Source organism: Leptonotus elevatus, chromosome 12, assembly GCF_054856555.1.
Source record: "Leptonotus elevatus isolate MCC_2025b chromosome 12, RoL_Lele_1.0, whole genome shotgun sequence".
Lineage (NCBI taxonomy): Eukaryota > Metazoa > Chordata > Actinopteri > Syngnathiformes > Syngnathidae > Leptonotus > Leptonotus elevatus.
Genome location: NC_141250.1, coordinates 19,268,244 through 19,290,406, shown reverse-complemented (window position 1 = coordinate 19,290,406; position 22,163 = coordinate 19,268,244). Strand labels below are relative to the sequence as shown.

Below are 22,163 nucleotides of genomic sequence, written 5' to 3'. Positions count from 1 at the left end.
GGTGACACTCCAACAGTGAAGGAATATTTAGGCAAAAAAAAATAGCACCATTCAAACAAAATAAACGTAGTCACGAGAATAAAGACTCAATTAAGAGACCGTAGTTATAATAGTAATAGTCAAAAAGTTGTTTTTCCTCAGGAAAAAAGTTGGAATGTTACAAGAATAAAGTGGTACTGCTGCAACACAAACGACATGTTAAACAAAAAAGCTGTCAGCGTGTATGAATAAAATCAATGTTAAGATTTTTTTTCCAGAATTAAATACAAGAATAAAGCTATAAAGTCAAATATTTCGTTGTAACATTAAAAGTAATAGTAGTAAAATTACAAGAATAAAATCCTGTTACAAGCAAGTTTTTTTTCCCCTCATCTGTTTGAGTTCTCCATCATTTTCAGAATTTCCTGGTCCTGTGAAGTCAATCATCACAGCCTTCTTACTCATAAAAACATTTTTTATTAAGAATGACAATAAGGTGCTGGAGATTTTTCCCACACGGAACATTCAGGACATTTACAAGGCGAAGTCCAAAAGGGAGGAAGACGAGCAAGACGGCAAAGGACAAACATAAATTAACCTTCCCATTGCCGCGCTTTGTGCAAACAAACAAACAAACAAACATTCTTGGAGTCCTTTTAAAATCCTTTTGTTTTGTTTTTGTCCCCCTTTTATCCCACCCGCTTGGAGTTACACAATGAAAGCGTCTCACCGGGTCGCCTCGCTTTGGCCGCGACAAAAAAAACAAAAAAACAATTGTTAGCTTAAAACCACAACAAAAGTGACGTAAACAGCCTTTAAAAGGCCTCGAGACGTTCGGCTTAAAATGAGTCAAAACATAATCAACACGTAACATCAAACAAAAAAAATCTTAAAAAAACAGAACCGTCAGGTTGGAAAAGGAGCTAGTTTAAGATTATATTATATTTTCCCTTTTGTCCCCCTCACTTGGCGGCTACACAATCGTCACGCTTTGACACACACAAATAAACAGCATGGTTAGCTTAAAACTGCAACAAAAGTGACACGAATCATCTTTAAAAGGTCCGTAAAGACAAGCAACCAACCAATCCCAGAGCTCCGCACGTTCATGTTAGAATAATAATAATAATATTTACAACAGAATGTGTCTCTTGGCTGCTGGCTTGTCATTGGGCGGCCGAGTGGCGTCGTCCATTTTGTGTGAGGCCAGAAAACAAATGTCAGTCAAACAAAATGGCTGCCTTGAAACAGGAAGTCGTCTCCTTAGCGTAAACGTTGATTTTTAAGAATCCTCGCTGGCAAATCGCACACAAAAAAACACAGCTGAAAGTCCCTTTTCTTTTCTCCGCCGGGTTTTGTGCAACAAAAAAGGTCCGCTGGCGGCCATTTTGCGTCCGTGCCGTTACACGGCGACAAAGACGTCCAGGTAGAGGCGGTCGTACGACTCGCGGAAGAACAGGATGAGCACCAGGCTGAAGATGCACGAGCCCGTCAGACACCAGTTCAGCCAGGACAACTCTGTGGACGCACACAAACAGAACAAAATCTAAATCCACAGCGTTCATGTTCTGACAAGTTGGGAGGATGGAAATGGTGAAAAACACCGTCATGTTTGGACTGAAGATTTTTCTCAGAGTTGGCCAGTTGTTGGGTAGTCGTCGACACGGTGTAGTCATTTGCATAATGTGACTTTGTGTACGCAAGTGATTGACGCTTCTCTGACAAAGTTTTTCCAGGGAGGAAAAAAAACAAAAAAAACGCACGTGAGCTCTCAGAGGAGCGCGAGCGAGTGAAGATCTTTGAAGACCTCGGCGGTCTCTTTGCAGCGGATGCACGTCGCTCACTTCACAAGCGCCGGAAAACTTACAATAACAATAATAAGAAATATGGAAAATAATCTACTAAAGGAAGCGCCGCAATTATCCGGCCTGCTGAATAATTCCGGTGCGAGGGGAAGGCGTCCGGCAGCGCAACACCTCGACCGCCTCCGCTTCCTGCCAATCCCCGGCGCTGCTTTGTATTCGCGCCGGCACGCTCGGCTAAACGACAAGGAATAAAAGGGCGGCGGGAGCAAAGAGAAGGGCGGCGAGGTTCGCCGGAGGTTTCTGGTCACGTGCATGAGAGCGGAGAGGCCGAGCGTGACCGTGACCGTGTTAAGATGGCCACCGTTGGGGGTTCATGGAGCAGGTGGATTGTTTCCAATATCAACAGCAGGCCAACGTCGTCACCCTGAGGATTTTTTTTAAAAAATGCAAGCGCCTCATTCACAGAGTTGCACGGAGGGAAGGAAGGAAGGTGGGTAGATAGGTAGGCAATTAAAATACAGGAAGGGAGGTAAGGTAGGAAATGGAGGAACGTTAGGTAGGTGGGTAGCTAGTTAGGTAAGACTAGATCATGAAGTTGGGAGGTAAGACTAGATAAGTAAGTTGGTAGGTAAGACTAGATAAGTAGGTAGGTTGGTAAGTAAGACTAGATACGTGGGTAGTTAGGTAGGTAGGCAAATAGGTAGGTAGTCAAGACGAGATAAGTAAGTTGGTAGGTAAGACTAGGTAGGTAAGTAAGGCTAAATAAGTAGATCGGTTGGTATGTAGGTATGACTAGATAAGAAGGTAGGTAGGGAAGGAGAGACTAGGGAGAGAGAAAGGGAGCTAGGTAGGTAGTTCAGACTAGACAAGTAGGTAGGTAGGTCTAGATAAGTAGGTAGGTAGGTAGGTGGGTAAGCAAGACTAGATAAGTAAGTTGGTAGGTAAGACTAGATAAGTAGGTAGGTAGGTAGGTATATAAGACTTGATAAGTAAGTTGGTAGGTAAGACTAGATAAGTAGGTAAGACTAAATAAGTAGATAGGTTGGCATGTAGGTAAGACTAGATAAGAAGGTAGGGAGGGAGGGAGAGAAGGAGCAAGGTAGGTAGTTCAGATTAGATAAGTAAGAAAGACTAGTTAAGTAGATAGCTCGGTAGGTAGGTCAGTTGGTAGCTAAAGTAGATAAAGTAGGTAGACAGGTGGGTAGTTAAAGATCCCAATTGTGGATGTGTTTGTGTACTGTTGTGGAGCATGCGTGGCAATCTCATACCTGTACAGTAGAAAGAGAGGAAGAAGAGGAGCGCGCCGGTGACGAGGTTCCCCAGGAAGGTGACCACGCCACACGTGATGCCTTCGGGGACCGGGTACACCGTCTCGATGAAGAGCTCGAAAAAGATGGGAACGCTGCTGTTGATGAAGATGCCCACCAGGATGCACGACGTGTACAAGATGGCTGCCAGAGGGCGGGAACAACAACACATTACGGATGACGGCCGGTGACAAGCGCGCACAATACGCATGCTAACGTTGCTAATGAAATTAGCGCACATTGTTTTTCAGCTGAACTGGCTGTTATCATCAATAGCTAGCAAGGAAGGCTCACATTACAATAATCGTACGACACGTCAACATTGTTCAATGGTGCCGGCGTGGCCCAATTCTTCCGAGGGAAGTGGACATGCATCTGAAGCTCGATACTGGCCAAAGGTAGCGTACCTGCATTGGAGGGGAGGTGCGTGAGCCTGCTGAGGCAGGTGAGCGTGAACCAGGTGGAGGACAGCGAGGCCCCGGCCAGCATCAGAACCAGGATCAGCTTGAGCATCCCTCGGATGGAGTCCGCAAACCTGCGCAGGAAACGAGGAAGCCGTTTACCAACATGTGCATTGATCGCGACGACAGTCGAGACTTCATAAAATAACGTACGGGGGGAAAAAAGGTTTTCTTTGGCCAAACAAGGGTTAGGGTTTCAAGTTAGGGTTTCAAGTTAGGGTTTCAAGTTAGGGTTTCAAGTCAGAAGGGTCAAAGATAGGGTTTCAAATCATGGCCATATGGTTTATATGCACATTAAAAATAATTCAATTTGTCTTGGCAAATAAACTGGAACTAAGCATTAAAAATGGATGACTGGCCCAGCCCTAATTTCTCCCGTCATTAAACAAGCGACAGCGCTCGTCTTCTTGTAGAAGACGACGGTCTTTTCTCCGAGAGCGTCTCGTCTCGCTCGTCTTTTTTTGTGCTTCATAGCTCATTAACGGCTAGCTTGTCTTCTCCGGGGGACGCCGGCTGGCGGAGGATTAGACGCCGCTCTCGAACCGAAGAGGGGACGCTCCAGATAATACAAAAAAAGAAACCAAGAAGAAGAACGTCACCAGAGAAGCTCATCGAGTGCTAAAAGTACTTTGAAAATAAAGAAGGTTTCCACCACGAGAACTTTTACCCGGGAATTTGGGAACTTTTGGACCGCATGAACTTTTGTCTACATTTAGAGACATGGTCCGTTATAAGGAGCCAAATCCTGCTTGGGTGACAAAACTTTGGTAACTCAAAACATTCGCATTCAAAATCATCTTTCCCCATTGAAATGAATGCAAATGCCATTAATCTGTTCAAGATGCCCAACCAGCCCCCCAAAAAATAAACAAAAATGTATTATTTGATAGGAAAAATACTGTAATACTGAGCTAAAATGTACATTATATATTTAAATAGAATGTTGTTTTTTTTGCCCTGTTTTGTTTTAATTGAATGACATTTTGCTGAATTGTGAGAATTCCATTTGACTGCTTTACAAGATTTTGTAAAGATTTTTACAAGATTTTATTCTTTAGTATTTAACTTTACTACAGAGAAAGAAAAAAAACTGGAAAAGACATTCATTGGCTGACTTTTTTACCAACTTTTGGGGAGGAAAAATGTTTGAATGTCCTTCTCGTTGTCTTATGTTGTAAAATAAATAAATAAATAAATAAATAAAAAGTCTGCCAAAAAAAACAAAAAATCAAATCTGCAAATTTTTGCTAATTTTAAAAGAGCTAAAATCCACTGGTGGATTAAACAGTCAAACCCTAGGACACAGATGCTGTTCATTAGCTTATCTATGGTGTTTTCCATTGTTTGTTAGCATTAAGCTAAGAAAACATTTCTTTATGATCTATTCTATGAACACCCGCTAGCCTAATCACTGTATTCTGATTAATATTGCGTTTGTGGAATATAAATTAAGCAGAAAAATCCACCCGTTTTCACCCATTTTAGGGGGGCGGCCATTTTGTCACTTGCTGCCCACTGAAAAATGACATCACCGTGCCAAAAGGCTCACATGACCAAACCCAGAAAACAGGTGCACCGTGATTAGTCATGACCTGAGGCCTTAGGCGCTTGATGCAGCAAGTGGCAAAATGGCCGCCCTGAGATAGATTAAAAACAGGTGGATTTTTCTGTTAGACGAGTGGCGGCGGGCGCATGCAACATATTATTGTAAATAACTTTTTTGACTTGAATATATCCCTTAAAAGCACCTTTGGTGTTTGCAGGGCCTGCAAAGTACCAATAAGTAAAAGTTCCCGGAACTTTTGGGAGTAAATGTTGAGCGGCTTTTTAGATTGGGCTTCATTTTAAATCCTGATTTCTTTTGCTGAGAAGATCAGGGCGTGTATCAATACCACAAAATCCCCCAAATCCATAAGCAGCTTACAGCTAACTGATGGAGGCGCACTCAGTCGCTGTCCACGTGACGTCGTGAGCTCGTTTAACTGCATGAGCACACTTCATGCAACAACAAGTTCCTTTAGGAGTGGAAATGGATTTCGCTTGTCCCCCTTCTACTGCATAAATGAATCCCTTTTGTTAGAGTCTCAAACAAGGGTCAGGACAGATTTTTTTTTTTTTTTTTTTTTTTAAATACAGGCTTCGCACAAGTGTTGCGGTTTGAAATACGGCTTTCAAGACAGAGTTTAGTCACAGTTCCAGTCTGTGGCTTACCTGGCCATGGCCACCCCGAAGACACAGCCTCCCACCGTGGACCAGAAGCCGATCCAGCCTGCATCGACCTAAGGACAAAAGAGGAAGACGTAGGCCAGTTATTTTGTTCAAATGGGACATTGATGACTTGCAAAGAAACACCAAAACTCTAAAAAATGTGCTTGTTGTTTTAAATTCAGTCCTTGAAGCCAGTCTCAATAACATGAAATTTGGTAGACTTTTTTTTTTTTTTTTACCATGAGTAAACCCACAAAATAGTCTCAAGAAGCTATGCTAGCAAAGACACAAAAAGGTGGCCATTTTAGCTTCGTTTTCATTTCAATAGGTTTTTCTGAAAATTCAATACCCAAAGCCACTTTTATGGAGCAACATGACATTTTGTAAGCGTGTCTACTACGAGTAGACCCACAAAAAAGGTCTCAAGGAAGCTATGACAGGAAAGACAAAGGAAGTTGGCAATTTTTTGTGAAATTGGCCATTTTAGGATGATTTTGGTCATCCCTCAAAGATAGTTGCATGTTCATCATTAGTAGACCCACAAAAAAAAGTCTCTAGAAGCTATGCTAGCAAAAACACAGGAAGCTGGCCATTTTTTGGTTTTTTGGAAGTGGCTATGTTAGAGTCATTTGGGTCATTTTTGGGGGTACTTGCAATCTTTTTTTGGAGAGTTTGGCCCCCAAAGATAGTTTTACTTAACAATATAACATTTAATAGGCATGTCTATCACGAGTAGCCCCACAAAAAAAAAAAACATCTCAAGAAGCTATGCCAGCAAATACACAGGAAGTTGACTATTTCAGTGAAATAATTTTAATTTTAATAATAATAATAATAATTTTGGTCATTTTGGGGGACACTTGGAATCTTAAAAAAATAATAAAAATCTGCCCTTAAAGATAGTTGCACTTAGCAACATAAGATTTGGTAGGCATGTTCATCATTAGTAGACCCACAAAAAAGTCTCAAGAAGTTATGCCCAAAACAGAAAGTCTGCCATTTTGCTTTGAAGCAGCAACTATTTTTGACCCTTTATTTCCGGGTCCGAGATGGAGAAAGTTAAAACTACTGAGTCTGATAACCAATCAATTATTATATACAACTTTTATTTCAAACGGTTCTTCTTTTATGCACTATTGGGCATAACGTATCAAACAATGAGCAATTATTGTCTCGACACCTCTCATCGCAATCTGCAACAATATATCGAGTTCATGAAACGTTTCCTGCGAGACTAAACGCGAGGATGCCAAACTATAATTGCATTCGCCCCAGGCAACGGCACAAACAATCCCAAAAATACATTTGACCAAATCCGCTTGGGATCGACTCACGCAAACACGGCAAGAACATGCCAAGTGCACCCAAAGAGCTCCGAACTCGGGACAACTTTTGACCCCCCCCCCCCCCCCCCCCCCCCGGTCCCAGCCGCCGTGCTTGTGAAGCTCGTTGGGCTCGTGCGGGAGCATAATAACGACGGGGGGAGTGGGGAGTCCCCTCGCTGACTGGAGCGGCGCACCAGTGGCGTTGAAGGCTGCCGCCGCCGTTGTTGTTAACGCCGTTTGGGTGCAAGCTGTTTGATGTGAGGCGCGCTCGGCGGAACACGTTTGCTGCAGCTTGTAGAGGTAATTACATCCGAGAGGCGCTCAAGGCGACCGCATTCAATATGAACTGCACCTCGACGGGGGGGCTTGTCTGCGCCTCGCTCCGGGAAGCGGCAATAAAATTGATGGTTGGGAAAACATTTTCAAGTAGACAATGTCAATGGATGGAGGAAAAGCAGGGACGGGGCACTTGACTTTCCTTTTCGCTGTTATTCTACGGGAAAATAAATTGCAGCTTTAAGGGCTTTTTACTGCACTCTAAAACACACCAAATTTGCAGAAGTGTTTGTCCTATTTGTGGGAAGTGTAGCCTGGGCTCGTACCTCTGATCCACGGTGCGCTGTTCGTTTACCACTTAACCACCGAATCAATTTGATTGCGTTACTAATTGGACTTTTTTTTTTCCCTGAAAAACAAGTCATAGTACCCCCCCCCCCCAAAAAATGTAACATAATGGTAAACAAAGTTCACTTTTACAGTACTTTAGCGTCACCGTAAGTTGCCCGGAGCCTCCCCAAGTCTCAAATTCACTTTTTTGAAAACATATCGAGTATACCGACACGTTAATGGCAACACAGCATCAAACTTTTGTTTAAAATTAATTTAACATTCAGGATACCTTGCTGTACATTAGGTGAGTTTCCATCCACCTATTTTCATTCATTCATTATTTTGCAAAAATATACCTGGATGGAAGTGCTAGAACCCCCCCCACCCCCCCCCCCACTCCCCAAAAAAGGCCTAAAATTAGCCGAAAAGTTTTTATGCTTGGAGGAAGCAAATTTTTCAGTGTATCAAAAAAAACAAAAAATGCTGGTTTTGTATGTAAACAGATTTGGTGAATAAATGACAGGACTGGATGACACGTCACATGTTTTGATGGAATATTACGCCACGCGATTGCAAATGACGACGTACGATAAAGTAGAGTGTGTTTGGCAGGGAGACGAATACTTAGAAAATGTTCTGTAATTAATAAAAGAAGTGACCATTAATCTTTTGTTGACAGTCAGCCGAGTGTCTTGTGGCAGAGAGAGAGAGACGCCGTCATATGACGTCGTCTCATCATGTCGCAGTCTACAATACCGATAAGTCGCATGTTCATTTTAAGCGTTTTCACCAAATTCGCTAAGAAGTTTACAAAATGTGGACGGAAACCTCATTATTGTCGAGGGTGTTCTTCCAAGCATCCATGAATGATTTTTCGGAATCCTTTTGGACCAATTTAAAGTCCAACCGCGTCGTACCAACTATTAGCTAGCGCTAAGCCAACCTACGTTTTTTCATCTGCTCTCCGGCGTTCAATTTGGCCTTCGTAGGCCGCTTTGATGGCGTGAGGGAAAATGTCATTTTAGCCATTTCCAGGGCTCCTTCAACGATAAAACTCAAATAATTCAGTTCCTTCTTTCTTTTGAAAATGCATCCCCTGAAGGCAATTTATTTCGCGACATGACATTTGGTGGCAATTTCTATCAAGAGTAGACCACAAAAAAAAGTCTTGAGATACCAATCGCGAGAAGACACAGGAACTCTGCTATTTTGCTTGAAATGTGCCATCCTAGGGCCATTTCGGTCACTTCTGGGCTCCTTTGAATTTTGATGAAAATTCAACGACTGCATTCATTTAGTAGGCGTGTTCTATCGTGACACAGGAAGTCTGCAATTTTTGCTTTGAAGCGTCCATATGGTCATTCGCGGCAACAACGTTTGATGGCTCGCCATAAAATATAAAACTCTAATAACTCAACCCCCGCCAGGGCAGATCATAACCAAACATCGATAAATCATTCGCGGTGCGGGAATCTTTCCAGTTTAAAAGACGCAATGTTGAATAAAAGAAATGATCTTGCCGACGTTTTCACGCCGATAGCTTTCCCGCGTGTGAGCGGCCTCTCGAAATTTCAAGTGTGGCAAATGGAGCGGAAAAGGCAGTTTGTGGTGCCTCATTGTCATGCACACGTACGCGCGCACACCCCCACACACACACACACAGACACACACACAAAGGAGAGGATCAACACTTGGCTCGGAAATTGTCCTCCGAGGGGACGGCAAGATGGAAAACGCCGCGCGCGCCGAGCAGTGACCGAACATTGTGACAAAAAGCCTGAGGCAGGGAGCCATCATGAGTTATTTTTTTTCATTAAAACTCAAGTGCGTGAGTATGTTAGGTAGTGTTATCGTGTGCATGTGTTTGCGTGTGCGTGTGTGTTTGTTTTAGGAGAAAAGTCTAAAATTGCAAAATGATTAGTCAAATATCGTCAGGACAATTGCAACATTACAAAGTTGTTTGACTTTAATAATAGAATAAAGTGGTCATTTGTAGGGCGCAAGTTGTCATCATATGACAATTAAGAATGTTTATACTGTTACGAGAATGAAAATCATTTTTCAAGAAAAAGTCGTATTTGTTTGGGGAAAAAAAGTAATACGAGGATAGTTTAAAAAAAAAAGTTACTTAATGAGAAAATTTTAAATTTTTTAAAATGAGAATAAAGTTACTTTTTAAGTGGAAAAAAAGAGACTTTAATTCTAAAAATTTGAGTGAAAATAAAGAAAGTCCCCAAAATGAAATAGTATTTTTTTTTTTTACCACAAAGTTGTAAATTTTCTGGGGGAAAAAACTGATGTGTAGATAAGTACATAGATGGGAATAAACTCGCAAATGTTACCAAAATTAAATGGTAATTTTATAATAAACATTTATCGTGACGTTATGAAAATAAAATTTTGCTTTTTTAAAAGTAATTTAAAGTATTTTTTTTTAAGTCATAACATTGAGGATAAAATGTACATTTATAAGAACAAAGTCATAACATTTACAAAATAAAGTTTTATTTTTTGATAAATTAAGTCTAATGCTCCAAAAATTAAATAGCTGATAAATAATAATAAATAAATAAAATAACTTGGCTTAAGTCATAATTAAACTGTAATTTTATGAGAATAAAGGCCTAATTGTTGCCAGATTCTTAGAAGGATAAAAGTAAAAAATTTACAAATTATTAACATACATTATGATGGTGGAATTTTTCACAAGATTTAAACTTTTCCTGTTCAAATATATTTTATTGTCTGGAGGGAGCAAACAAATTCATATGAGTCTGTGTGTGTGTGTGTGCTTGTGTACCTGGCTGACTTTGGCCGGCGTGAGGATCATGTCAAGGACGCCCGCCCAGCCGGCGATCACTCCGGTGGGCACGGCGTAGGCCAGCGCTATCATCAGGAAGCGGAGGTTACTTCAGGGCACACAAAAACAATCATCATCATTTCACAAGATGCTGAGCGCGTCGTTCTGCATCAGGTCATGTGGTCGCTTTTTGACGCCTCATGGGACTTGAAAAAAAACAAATACGCAAACTTCACCACTTCTGTGTTTGCGTTGAAGGCAATTGCTGCCATACATGGAACAAACCGGAAGACCTGAGAAAAAACGACCCCCATCTTATATTTGACTGGAGTTTCAAGATGGCTGCAGCGGATACGCGGCTCACATCACATCCATAATGAAGGCGCCCAGACAGTGTACAAATAAGACATCAAAGCCAGTAGCCAGTCCCGGCCGGCTGAGGCAAACAGCTTTAGGCGGCAACGCGCTCGTGAGCTGCAGGCTTGTGAAGGGAGCTCAAATCCAGTCAGCTTACCGCAACAACGACACACACAGAATCAAACACTCACACGGTCCCACACAAGCACAGTCGACTAACACGTGTAACACACGTCTCATTGTTTCGGTTTCACCCGCCCACCTCATTGTCATGCTGTCGGCAGACTGAGAAGAATCGCAAACGTGGACGGTCCGCGGCACAGCGGAAGGCCTCCTGGGGCGCCGAAACCTCGCTTGGTACGCTTCGTCTTTGAAATGCTAAGCGCTAATAGCTAATCCGCACCGTACTGTACAGTTGACGGCCGCTGCATGGAAATGACGCAAGGAAAGCAAAGCTAAATCCAGATGCTAAGCTAACGGCAGATACAGAGTAAAGGAAAGGTCAATTTGTCGTGTAATGAAGCATTGTCCAGCTTTGAACGTAGTTCACATTTGGTAGTCTTCGAAATATCCTTAAAATGGTCGCTTCACATCAAAATGGCCAAATTTGAGACATATTTTCTTGTGTCTCAACTGATGATAGACAGGCCTGTCAAATGTCATGTTGCTAATTGAAACTGGTTCTGCGGGTCTTATTTTTAACACATTTTGAAGGACACTAAAATGGCAGATTTCATGCGGGTTTTTTTTTTGGGTGTGGCGTCTTGACACTTTTTGTAGGTTTACTCATGATAGCCTCCTTCATGTTGCTAACAGAAAATGGCCACCAGGGGCGACATTTTCAAAACACTGAAAAGTTCCCTGGAAATGGCCCAAATTACCCAAAAACGTCAGCCCACTATAAATCTCGGGAACAAATCAGCACGTTTGCTTGATGTATGACTCGAACAGGTGTCAGTCCGCCGGACGTTGCCGATGACGGGATCCCAGCTTGGCCTAATGGGCCACCGTTCGTCAAACGCTTCCAGCTGATGGCATTTGCAGAGTTTTAATTACGTGGCCGAACGTCGCGACAGGGGGGGCGTAAAGTTATGGTTTCATTTTAATCAAACGCAAACAGCACCGAGCTACGGGATTGATGTGACCCCCCCCACACCCCCACCCCGTCCCTGCCTCCCACCTCCCCCGCTGTAATCACTTTAGCTTTGAACCTTGTCATGGTGATGCATTGATCTCCGCTCGGGTCCGTCAAGGACGGATGGCACTTAGCTGATGACACGTCCGGCTCCACCAGAAGCAATCATGTCGTGCTTTGCTTTAGCCAACGGCTAACCAGCATCTGCTTGTTTGTTTTTGAGAGTCCGGCACCAAAAGCTAATTTCAGAAAATAAGAATAAGAAGACCCACAAAAAAGAAACCATGTCTAAAAAAAACGGAGAAAATGTGCCACTCTTATTTGAATTGGCTGTTTTTGGTTCATTTTTGCCGTTTCCAGGGCTCTTTCTCATTTTTGGAATATTTAGTCCCTAAAGCTAATTAGCATCATGGAATTTGGTAGGTACTCACTTCTAGAATGAATAGACCTACAAAAAAGGCTCAAGAAACCATGACCCCAAATATAATGGAAGTATGCCATTTTCATTTTAGCCAGTTTTTTTGTTTTGTTATTAAAGCACTTAAAATCAGTTCTACTTAGCCTCATTCAATGTACTCGTCACGGCATGAGTATCGAGAGTAAATTGACAAAAAGTCCCAAGAGTCCATGCCTACAAAGAAGACACAGAAAGTGTGCGATTTCATTTGAAGGGGCCATTTTGGGCTTATGTTGGCCATTTGAAGAGATCCGTCCAATTTTTATTTAATTTTTTTGGGCCCGAAAACCAGTTCCACTTGCAATTTGGTAGTCATTACAAAGAGGCCACGCCACCCAAAAAAAAAACACAAAGTGCGCCACTTTCATGGGAAGCGGCCATTTTAGGGTTATTTTGGCCACTTCCCAAAAAAAAACACAAAGTGCGCCACTTTCATGGGAAGCGGCCATTTTAGGGTTATTTTGGCCACTTCCCAAAAAAAAACACAAAGTGCGCCACTTTCATGGGAAGCGGCCATTTTAGGGTTATTTTGGCCACTTCCCAAAAAAAAACACAAAGTGCGCCACTTTCATGGGAAGCGGCCATTTTAGGGTTATTTTGGCCACTTCCCAAAAAAAAACACAAAGTGCGCCACTTTCATGGGAAGCGGCCATTTTAGGGTTATTTTGGCCACTTCCAGAGATCCTTTCAATTATATATTTTTTAAAATCCGCCTCCTAAAAAAACAGTTCCACTTAGCCCGATGCAATTTGGTGGTCATGTCTACCATAAGTAAACCTACAAAAAAAAAAAGTCTCAAGAGGCCACTGCCCAAAAAAAATGTAAGCTTAAGCCAATTTTTGCCGTTTTCAAGAATAGTTCTGTTTTTTGTTTTTTTATTCATCCTCTGAAACCAGCCCGACTGAGCACCATAATATTTGGTACTCATTTCTATCACGGGCAGACCTAAAAAAAAAAAAAAAGACTAAGAAAGTTGTCCATTTTGTTTTGAATTGTCCATTTTAGGGTCTCTACTCTCTATGGCCATTTCTGGGGATCATTTCATGACCAACTTGTCCTATAATCCCCCCCCAAGTCAACTCCATACAAATTTTCAGGTAAACTTGTCGACTTAGCATAGCTTCCGCCTGCATTTGGGTTACATCCTGGTGTATGTGTACATGCCTTGGAGCTCGCCACTTGGAGGCTTGACGCTGCCTGGCTGAGATAAAAAGCTGCCTGGAAGGCTGCCTATCACCGGCGGCCAAGCTGGATGGCCTGGATAAGTTGGCCTATCTTTGTGTGAAGGATGAGGATCACTTGGTCATTCATCCAAAAGCTCCTGAGCCCACTGGGCCCGCAGTGAAGGTATTTCTTCACAGAACGCCATTGCACGTCTCCGGCGCTTTGATCCACGGCCGAAACCTCGGGCAACGCCGCTTTCCTTGTGAAATTGCCTCGGCGGAAAAACGAGCCCTTGAAAACTTTTTTCAGGGCTACACGTGCCGGCTGTGTTTTAAGGGTGGACTGACACGTGACCCACATGGACCGTTATCATAGGGCTGCAATTAATCTGAAGGGGAAGATGGCAGTCTCTTTTGATTAAGATCTTAGCAGATGGCGAGGGGCTTCGTTAAGGAGTCAATTGAATTCAACAGGCACAAGGCGCCATCATATTCACTTTCTACTTCAGACATATTGCAAAACCACTCAACAGCCCCCAAAAAGTCAAATATTTAAAAATATAAGAAAAACGACAAAAATGTTACATGCTCATTTGAAAAAAATGTAGAAAACCAAATGTGTAAAATAGGAAGATCAAAATATATGTGTTTTTTTTTTATCACAAATGTTGGGGAAAATATATTGAAATAAAATAATCAAAATTCAGGGGAAACTGACAAAAAATTCTTAAAATAGATATTTTTTTAGAAATTAAAAAACACAAAATATTTAAAGTTGGGGGGGAATCTTAATTCAAAATTTTAGGCAAAAATGCAAAGTATTACAAAAAAATACTAGACAAAAAGATACAGAAACATTCAAATGTTAGACAGATATAGAAAAGTTTTACTTGAAAAATAAAAATACAAATATTCGCAAAAAAAATGCAAAACAATTATTAGACAAAATAAAAAATATTACAAAATAATACACAAATAGATTAAAGATTTTCCCCTAAAATCGGACAAAAAAAATTTGGGAAAAAATACAATGATATTTAGGCAAAAACATTATACAAATATTAGTCAAACAAAACTACATATTAGACAAAAATATGAGGGATAATATACAGTAGTAACAACCTTAACAACATTAAATTGTGAATTTAAAAGTGCGTGCATGTGTGTGCGTGTGTACCTGAACAGTCTGCAGATGCTGCTCCTGTAGCTGAGCCTCTGGCTAGCGGCGGCCACACTGGGGGGAAGTGGCGGCCGTGAGGGGAAGTAGATGAGGACGGCCACAAATAGCGCAGCGATGGCGGCCAGCTCTGGAGGGGGAGCAGCCGGACGTGAATATAACCTATTTGAGTGGCAGCCCAGGAGCTCTCAGGTGTATATTCGAGTTTAACCTCCGCAAAGAAGAACTAATAAGGAGCGGAGAACGTCTCCATGTGTAATAAATCCGAATGTCTGTATTATACTGCTCCCTGGTGGCCAAAGCGTGCACACGAGAAGGAGCAGGACATTGTCCACTGAACTGAAGCACAAACTGTTGAATTGTTGTCACGTTCTAATTAATCACGTCATTACCGCATATTTTTTTAAAGACTGCTGTTTAACGGATTACAAATTACAATGCCAATATTTTTTATGTTATTTTTGATAGGCTGATGTTTTGTTTTGGGAGGCTTTCAACAACATATCAGACAGCGTGTCTACGTCTATGTTGTTGGTTTTTTTGCGTCCTCAGCCGACCTCCAAAACTTTGAATGAGTGACGTGAAATTAAGCTGGAACAAACGTCAGCCTCCATCTTACGACGGCGCCACATGCTTTTAATTTTCTAAATCATTTAAGCATGACACTCCCAACAATCTACTTTTTTTTTTCAGCTGTCTGCATGTGGAGACTCCAAACTGCCTTCTTTCTTTTTTTTTTTTGCGTGCGTGTTATTTTGATTGTATTTGTCCCCTGACGCGATGCGACGCTGATGTGCTATCGATCTCAGGCGGCTCGTACCTGCATACATAACCAGCTGGATCTTCTCCCGGATGACGCCGTCCAAAGCGGGCGCCGGCGCCGACAATGACACCCGGTGGCCCGCCGCCTGGGTGCCGTTGGGGGCGGGCACGATCAGGGGTCCCGCCACGTAGGCGGCGGCCCCGCCTAGGTAGGAGAAGAGCGAGGCCACGGCGGTGGCGGTGGCCCTCTGGTCCGGGGCGAACCACGTGGTGGACAGGAAGGGGCCGGCGCTCATGATGGTGGGACCGGCTAAACCGTTCAGGAGCTGACCGGCGTGGATTAACCTGCAACACAACAAAAGCCAAATATGGCGTTAAAAGCTTAAAATAGGATTTTTTTTTTTTAAAGAGCAAAAGCAACATTTTCAGAGCCTAATGTAGCTTTTGTGAACACACACCGTTTTAATATACATACACAGTACATCGAGGGTTGTTTGGCCTTGGCAGAGTAGATGACATTGAAGTTATTACTTTTGATGAATGTAATGTCAAGCGGGTGCACTGGTGTGCCTAATGAAGTGACCCGTGGGTGCGTATGAAGTCATAAAATGCGGAGAGGTAAGCTGTCTGCATCAAGGTCCGTTCGAGGAAAACAAACTAAAGATGTTTCTGGTGAAAGGCAGCAATGGGTGCTCACTTTTTGTCTCTGTTACAGTGACATCTACTGGTCAAAATTGCATCTGCAAGTGACTTGCATCATATATCTTTAACATTTGCGGAGTCTCTTTGAGGGTTACGATAGGATTTTAATGGCAAAATACTGCATTTAGAGGAAAGCTATCACTTTCCTGGAAAAATATATAATTTTGGAGAAAGGTATAGTGTTTTTGGAAAACAAATTGTAGCGTATTTATGCCAAACAACTTCTTGTGGACAACTTTTGCCTTTTAATGCACAAATATTACCTTTGTGTTGGAAGACTTCATAAATATAAATACCAAGCTACGAGAAAAAAATATCAGATGAAAATAAAGTATTCAAAAATATACAACACAAAACAATTCTTATTGTGGTCAACGGTTGCCTTTTTTTGGGCACAAATATAAAAAAAAAATTGATTTTGTTAGAAGCCTTTCTACACACACACACAAAAAAGTACAAAAATATTTCCTGAATTTTTTTATAACTAAAATTAGAAGTTAAAAATATACTGAATACCATTTTTTTCAGACCAATACCTGTACAAAATTGATTAAAACTACCAAATATATATTTTAGTGTTGGACTTTTATCACCCAAAAAAAGCTGTAGAAGAACAAAACAAATAATATAAGGAAAAATACATAAATTTGGGATGGAAAGAGACATAAATATTTGGGGAAAGTACAAAAATACGAACCAAAAATACATTAAATTTGAAAAAAATCCAAACCGACAAAAATATACAGAAAAACATTCAATAATATTCACTATCAAAATACATTTTATGGTAACAATATTGAGTTTTTGTGTCCATTTCTTCCCTTAGCATGTCTTTAACTGACAAACGCTTCGCCCACACTTGACCGGGCCGACCCGAGTCGTCGTCCATTAACACCCGCGACCTGTTTACAAATTAGCACGTAAATGAACCACGTCAGCGTTTTTTGCTTGTTATCTTGCAATCTGGCTGAGGTCAATCCCATCATGCACCGGGACGCCAGCGGGTGGAAACTCCGCCGCTTTGACTTTGACCTGAGCAGACGAGAGCGACCGATTTAGGAGGCGATGGCGTTATATTGATGATTTGAATTAATTACAGTAAAAAAAAAAAAGATTGGTACTGTACTGTCGCGATAGTTATTTAGAATCCACGAAAAGTTCACGGCACGCTCGGTGACCTCCATTGTTTGGCATATAATGGATACCATTGTGCCTCTCTGCCCCAATTTCATTGTATCTGCCCATACAATCACAATAAAAGGCTTTGTATTCTCCTAGTCTATTCTATTATTTATGGAAAATGCCACGGTACGCGAGAGAAATCGATAGAGCTCCCAAGTAGGTGACGACCGCAAGCACCTTTAAACATATTGATGAACAAGTCAAATACAATTCGCAGTCGCTTTGGCAGCGCTGGGAGTTTGTTAAGGGGCCTCGCCACCGCCGGCGATGGATGAGGAAGACGAGGAAGAGGAAACGGAAATTGAGGAGGAGGAGCTGGCAGGAGTGGATGATCGGGTAAGAGGAGGAGGAGGAGACTTACAAGCGCCGCAGAGCCGGGTCCGACAGCGGGACGCTCCGCAGCACTGCCCCCAGCAGCATTAAGAAGGCCGACAGAAGGAGGGACACTCGAAGACCTGCAGGACGCGAGACAAGACACGATTAGAGGACAAGAGTCTATTGGACATCGCAAATGAACACACCAAACATTTTTTTTATGTAGTTTACTGCGTATCACATTAGCGTCATGTGTGAACAGGCCAGAACATTTTGGCCGTGACCGGTTGCCGTCCTGTCAGCAAACAGCTGCAAACCATGTGAGGACTGCCAAACTTCCTCATTTTGCATCTTTCCTAACACGCATGTGGAAGTGATCTTTTGCACGCACATTTTGGGAAACTCTCTCCATTTCCCTCTAACAGCATGAATAGCCTCATGGAAAATTATTTTCTACAAGATTTCACTTTGTTAGAAATGTCTTATTATGACTCACAAAAGAAAGTCTCAAAAAGCCATTTTGGTTTACACGGCAGCGGCCATTTCAGGGTTCCTTCAAATGTTTTGAAACATTCAGCCCCCAAAAGCCGATTGCACTTAGAAATATGAAATTTGGTAGATCTGGCAATCGTGAGAAGACTCACAAAAAAAAGTCTCATGCCAGAAAAGACGCACGAAGTGAGCAAATTTCCACATCCTTTTGGTCATTTCAAGGGTTGCTTTGAATTTTTTGAAAATTCACACCCCAAGCCAGTTTCGCTTAGCAACTTGACATTTGGTAGACTAGACATGTCTGTCATTGTTAGATCCACAAAAAAGGTCTCAAGAAGCTATACGAGTAAATCTGACATTTTGGTTAAGCGGCCATTTTAAGGTCCAGTGGGTTCAAAGAGAATTCAGCCTTCAAAGCCAGTTTCACTGATCAACATAAAATTTGGGCACCATGTCTATCACAACAAAAGTAAACCCACAAAAAAAAATCTCAGGAAGTCTAGAAGCGGTCTTTTTTTGCGACATGACATTTGGTAGACATTGTCCACAAAATCGTCCAAAGAAACCATGCCCAAAAAGAGACAGGAAGTCAATTCAAGTCAGCCATTTTGGTGGTCTGTTTATGGTCATTTTGAAGGGGTTCTTTTTGTCTGATTGCTAACAAATGTGAACCTCAAATATGAGACAAGTAGACAATTTTCAAAACATTAAGTTTTGGGTTTCACATTTGGACAGAGCCTGGCGTAAAATTCTGACGACCGCCGTAAACCCACAACTCTAACAGCAAGGTCAGAGCGACCCTTAAGGTGCCTTTGCTTCTTTTCTTTTTTTCTTGCCGAGTTCAACTGGAATAACTTGAAAAGACCCTCGAGACGCGAGTGGCACAAGGAGCACTTAATAGCATTCCGGCAACACATTCACATACTGTATTGGAGGTCAGTGTAGGACAAGTGGACAACGCACAGAAGGAGACGTTCCTTACACATGCGGATGAAATCATTCATAATAAAAAAGTAAAAATAAATCTTGATAAATGATCATATTTATGTATTTTTATTTGATTGTTTTTTCATGATTGTGTATTTTTTTTACGTTTGTCTAATATTTCTATATCATTTTCTAAAAAACTTGTTGTAATAGTTCAGTATTTTATCTGATGCATATTCCAGATAAATTTATTTTTCTTATAAAATTTTTGCATTGTGTCTTTTTTATTAATAAAAACATTTGTGTGCATTTTTTTATCTAAAACACATTTTTTATCTGGTATTTTTTTTAAATTATTTACTAGCATTTACTATTATTTTCTGCTGAGTGCGTTTTATCAAACGGTCAGCAATTTTTGTATATTTTTTAAACGTAAGCATGTTTCTATTACTGTATATGAATAGTTTTCATCTATTATTTTTGTACTTCCTTATTTCTGTATTATTTTATCATATTTTTGTATGTTCTGATATTTTAAATATGTGCTTGTTTTCTACTACATTATTTTTGATTGACTATTTTTCTTGAACATGTTTTGATTTTAATATTTGTTCTGCTCTTTGTAATTATTTGTGTCCAATATCTCTGTATCATCTGTTTCATTAGTTCTTTTACTTTTGTATTATGTCATTTTTTCAAATATGCATGTATTTTTAAAAATGTAATTCGGTTTCATTCCAACTGTATTTAAACATATCACGTACACACCATTCTTCTCACTGTTTATGCGTGTGCGCGTGTGTGTGTGTGTGTGTGTCGCACACAGCCAACAATTAAGAACTGTGACGTCTGGAGTTTAACAAGGTTCACAACGCCACACTAACCCAATTTACCCTGTCCATTCGCAGTAAAGTTGAGTGCCGACTATGCGGATTTGACAAACTTGTCAGGTGTCTTATTTTACTTGTCTGAACTGACTCCATTGTCACATGAAAAGTTATGCAATTGTGCAAATCAGTCACATGGCACTTCCACAATAATGTGCTAACTATGGCAGACGTGTCTGCCAAATTCCCAAATTTTAGTCTTTTTAACTATTCAGGAAAATAGAAGGAATACAGATTCTGCTACCCTAAATAAAGACATTTACACTGACTGTTTTACCTTCACGTCTGTCAGTAGTGGTACGAGGATTGGGCATCCAATTACGAAAAAAATTGTGAGATCGACATATGTGATGCCTTTCATTGCCGATCACAAAAAAAACGATCTCCCTTGGCTCATATTTTGCAGCCTGTGAATAGTGTAACATCCCTTCCTGCTTTCCTTAACACTAGTCAGGAACGAGGCAAATCAGTCAATAAAGCTGCAATGAGGACATTTCAAGCAGCCAACCCATAAGATCAGTATCGGGTGATCTTACTCAAGGATAATCGGAATCGGCAGCATAAAACCCTGATCAAAACACACCTATCTGTCCTATCGACATCAACGCCTGCTATATCAGTCTCTATTTTACTTGTTATCATATCTGTTAGGAAATGTGCGTTATCACAAAAGAGGAAACCCTTCCTAGAACTAAAAATCAATATTTAAGTATCGATAAGGAACGTAGGAAATGTGCGTTATCACAAAAGAGGAATCCCTTCCTAGAACTAAAAATCAATATTTAAGTATCGATAAGGAACGTGAGGTTATCACCTGGCAATGTCACTTAAATTGTTTAAAGCTCGATCGAGTGTAGTTTGTCACATTTGTGATCACAGTGGGTATTTTACTTAACATCTTAACCAGGGAAGGTGCAGTCCCGCCCCCAAACCAGTTCAACAATCATTTAAATTGCTTTGAGGCTACATTATTATAAGTATCGGTGTCGATAGTGCTAATGGAGATTGTTGTTTGTTTTGTTAGCCAATGATACCTAATATGCTAGTTGGCTACCTAACAACATTTATTAATCAATGTTGTACCAAATCGATACATAACATGCCAATAAACTCATAAAGTCAAACGATTCACATCTAATCGTATTGACAGTCCGAACTCACCTCTTTTATCCATCAGCCACATGAACAGCAGCCAAGGGACGAAGCCCACCGGACCCCACAAGACCAGCACCGCGATGTCGGACTTGGTGAAGCCGAGCGCGTGAGCGGCGGAGTTCTGGATGGGCCCCCAGAAGTTCCATACCATTCCCTGCATGAGGGCCAGCAGGGAGAAGAGGCTGAGGACCAGCCATCTTCGGCCGTACACTCGGCTGTTGACGGGCGGCGGAGCTCTCGCCGAGACGTGAGCCGGCGCGAGAAGCGGCTCCCTCTCGGCCTCGGTGCTCGAAGCGCCACCCATAGTAGATCACCGTGAGCTCGGTTCCGAATCAATTCCGTTTTTTGGGGTCGTCTTATCGCGGAAGAGAACGTTGTGTACCTTCAGTTCCAGTCGCTGGCACAAACAATAACAGCCGACGGCTATGGAGCGTAATTGCGCATGTGCAAGAAATCTGGTTTCCGCTTTGGAAACTGTGGCTCTTGAGCCGCCATTTTAGCTCGCATTTAAAAGCTATACGTACGGCTGCGTGGCCCCACGCCCGGAGCCAAAATGGAGCAGTTTCACAGACACAGCGCGTGCCGGACGAATTGAAAACGGGTACGTCACTGTCATGTGAGCTTTGTTTACTTCCGCCCACAGATTCATTGCACGTGCCGAGAACGGTGTGACTCTTTATTTTCTTTCGAAGAGCTTGTATTGCTCGAGCTACTTAGCTAGCCAACCGATACGGTGGTAATATAATGACCTTTAAAGTGAAGCTAAATGTGTTATAGGTGATTTTGACGCTAACTAGCTTTCTATAAATTACACTTAACGGGATCGATTGCAGTTCTTTAATACCTTTTTCTTGTATGTAGTTTGAGAGGGATCGAGAAAACAAAATAGCAATAACAACACCTTTTGGTACTTAATAATAATTTTGATTTATAAAGTGCCTTTCATGGGAGCCAATGA

At 41.6% G+C, this 22,163-nt stretch overlaps 1 protein-coding gene across 1 annotated transcript; it reads right to left on the bottom strand.

Moving 5' to 3' along the window:
- Positions 1 to 433: 433 nt before the first annotated feature.
- slc49a4 (solute carrier family 49 member 4) lies at positions 434 to 21,761 on the bottom strand. Its single transcript, XM_086091595.1, has 9 exons — positions 21,212 to 21,761; positions 17,791 to 17,884; positions 15,604 to 15,890; positions 14,784 to 14,913; positions 10,495 to 10,603; positions 5,764 to 5,831; positions 3,499 to 3,626; positions 3,053 to 3,235; positions 434 to 1,497 (listed from the first exon to the last, which is right to left on the bottom strand). The coding sequence occupies exons 1-9, from the start codon at positions 21,507 to 21,509 to the stop codon at positions 1,382 to 1,384; spliced, it is 1,413 nt and encodes a 470-aa protein (XP_085947721.1). The 5' UTR covers positions 21,510 to 21,761; the 3' UTR covers positions 434 to 1,381.
- Positions 21,762 to 22,163: the final 402 nt, after the last annotated feature.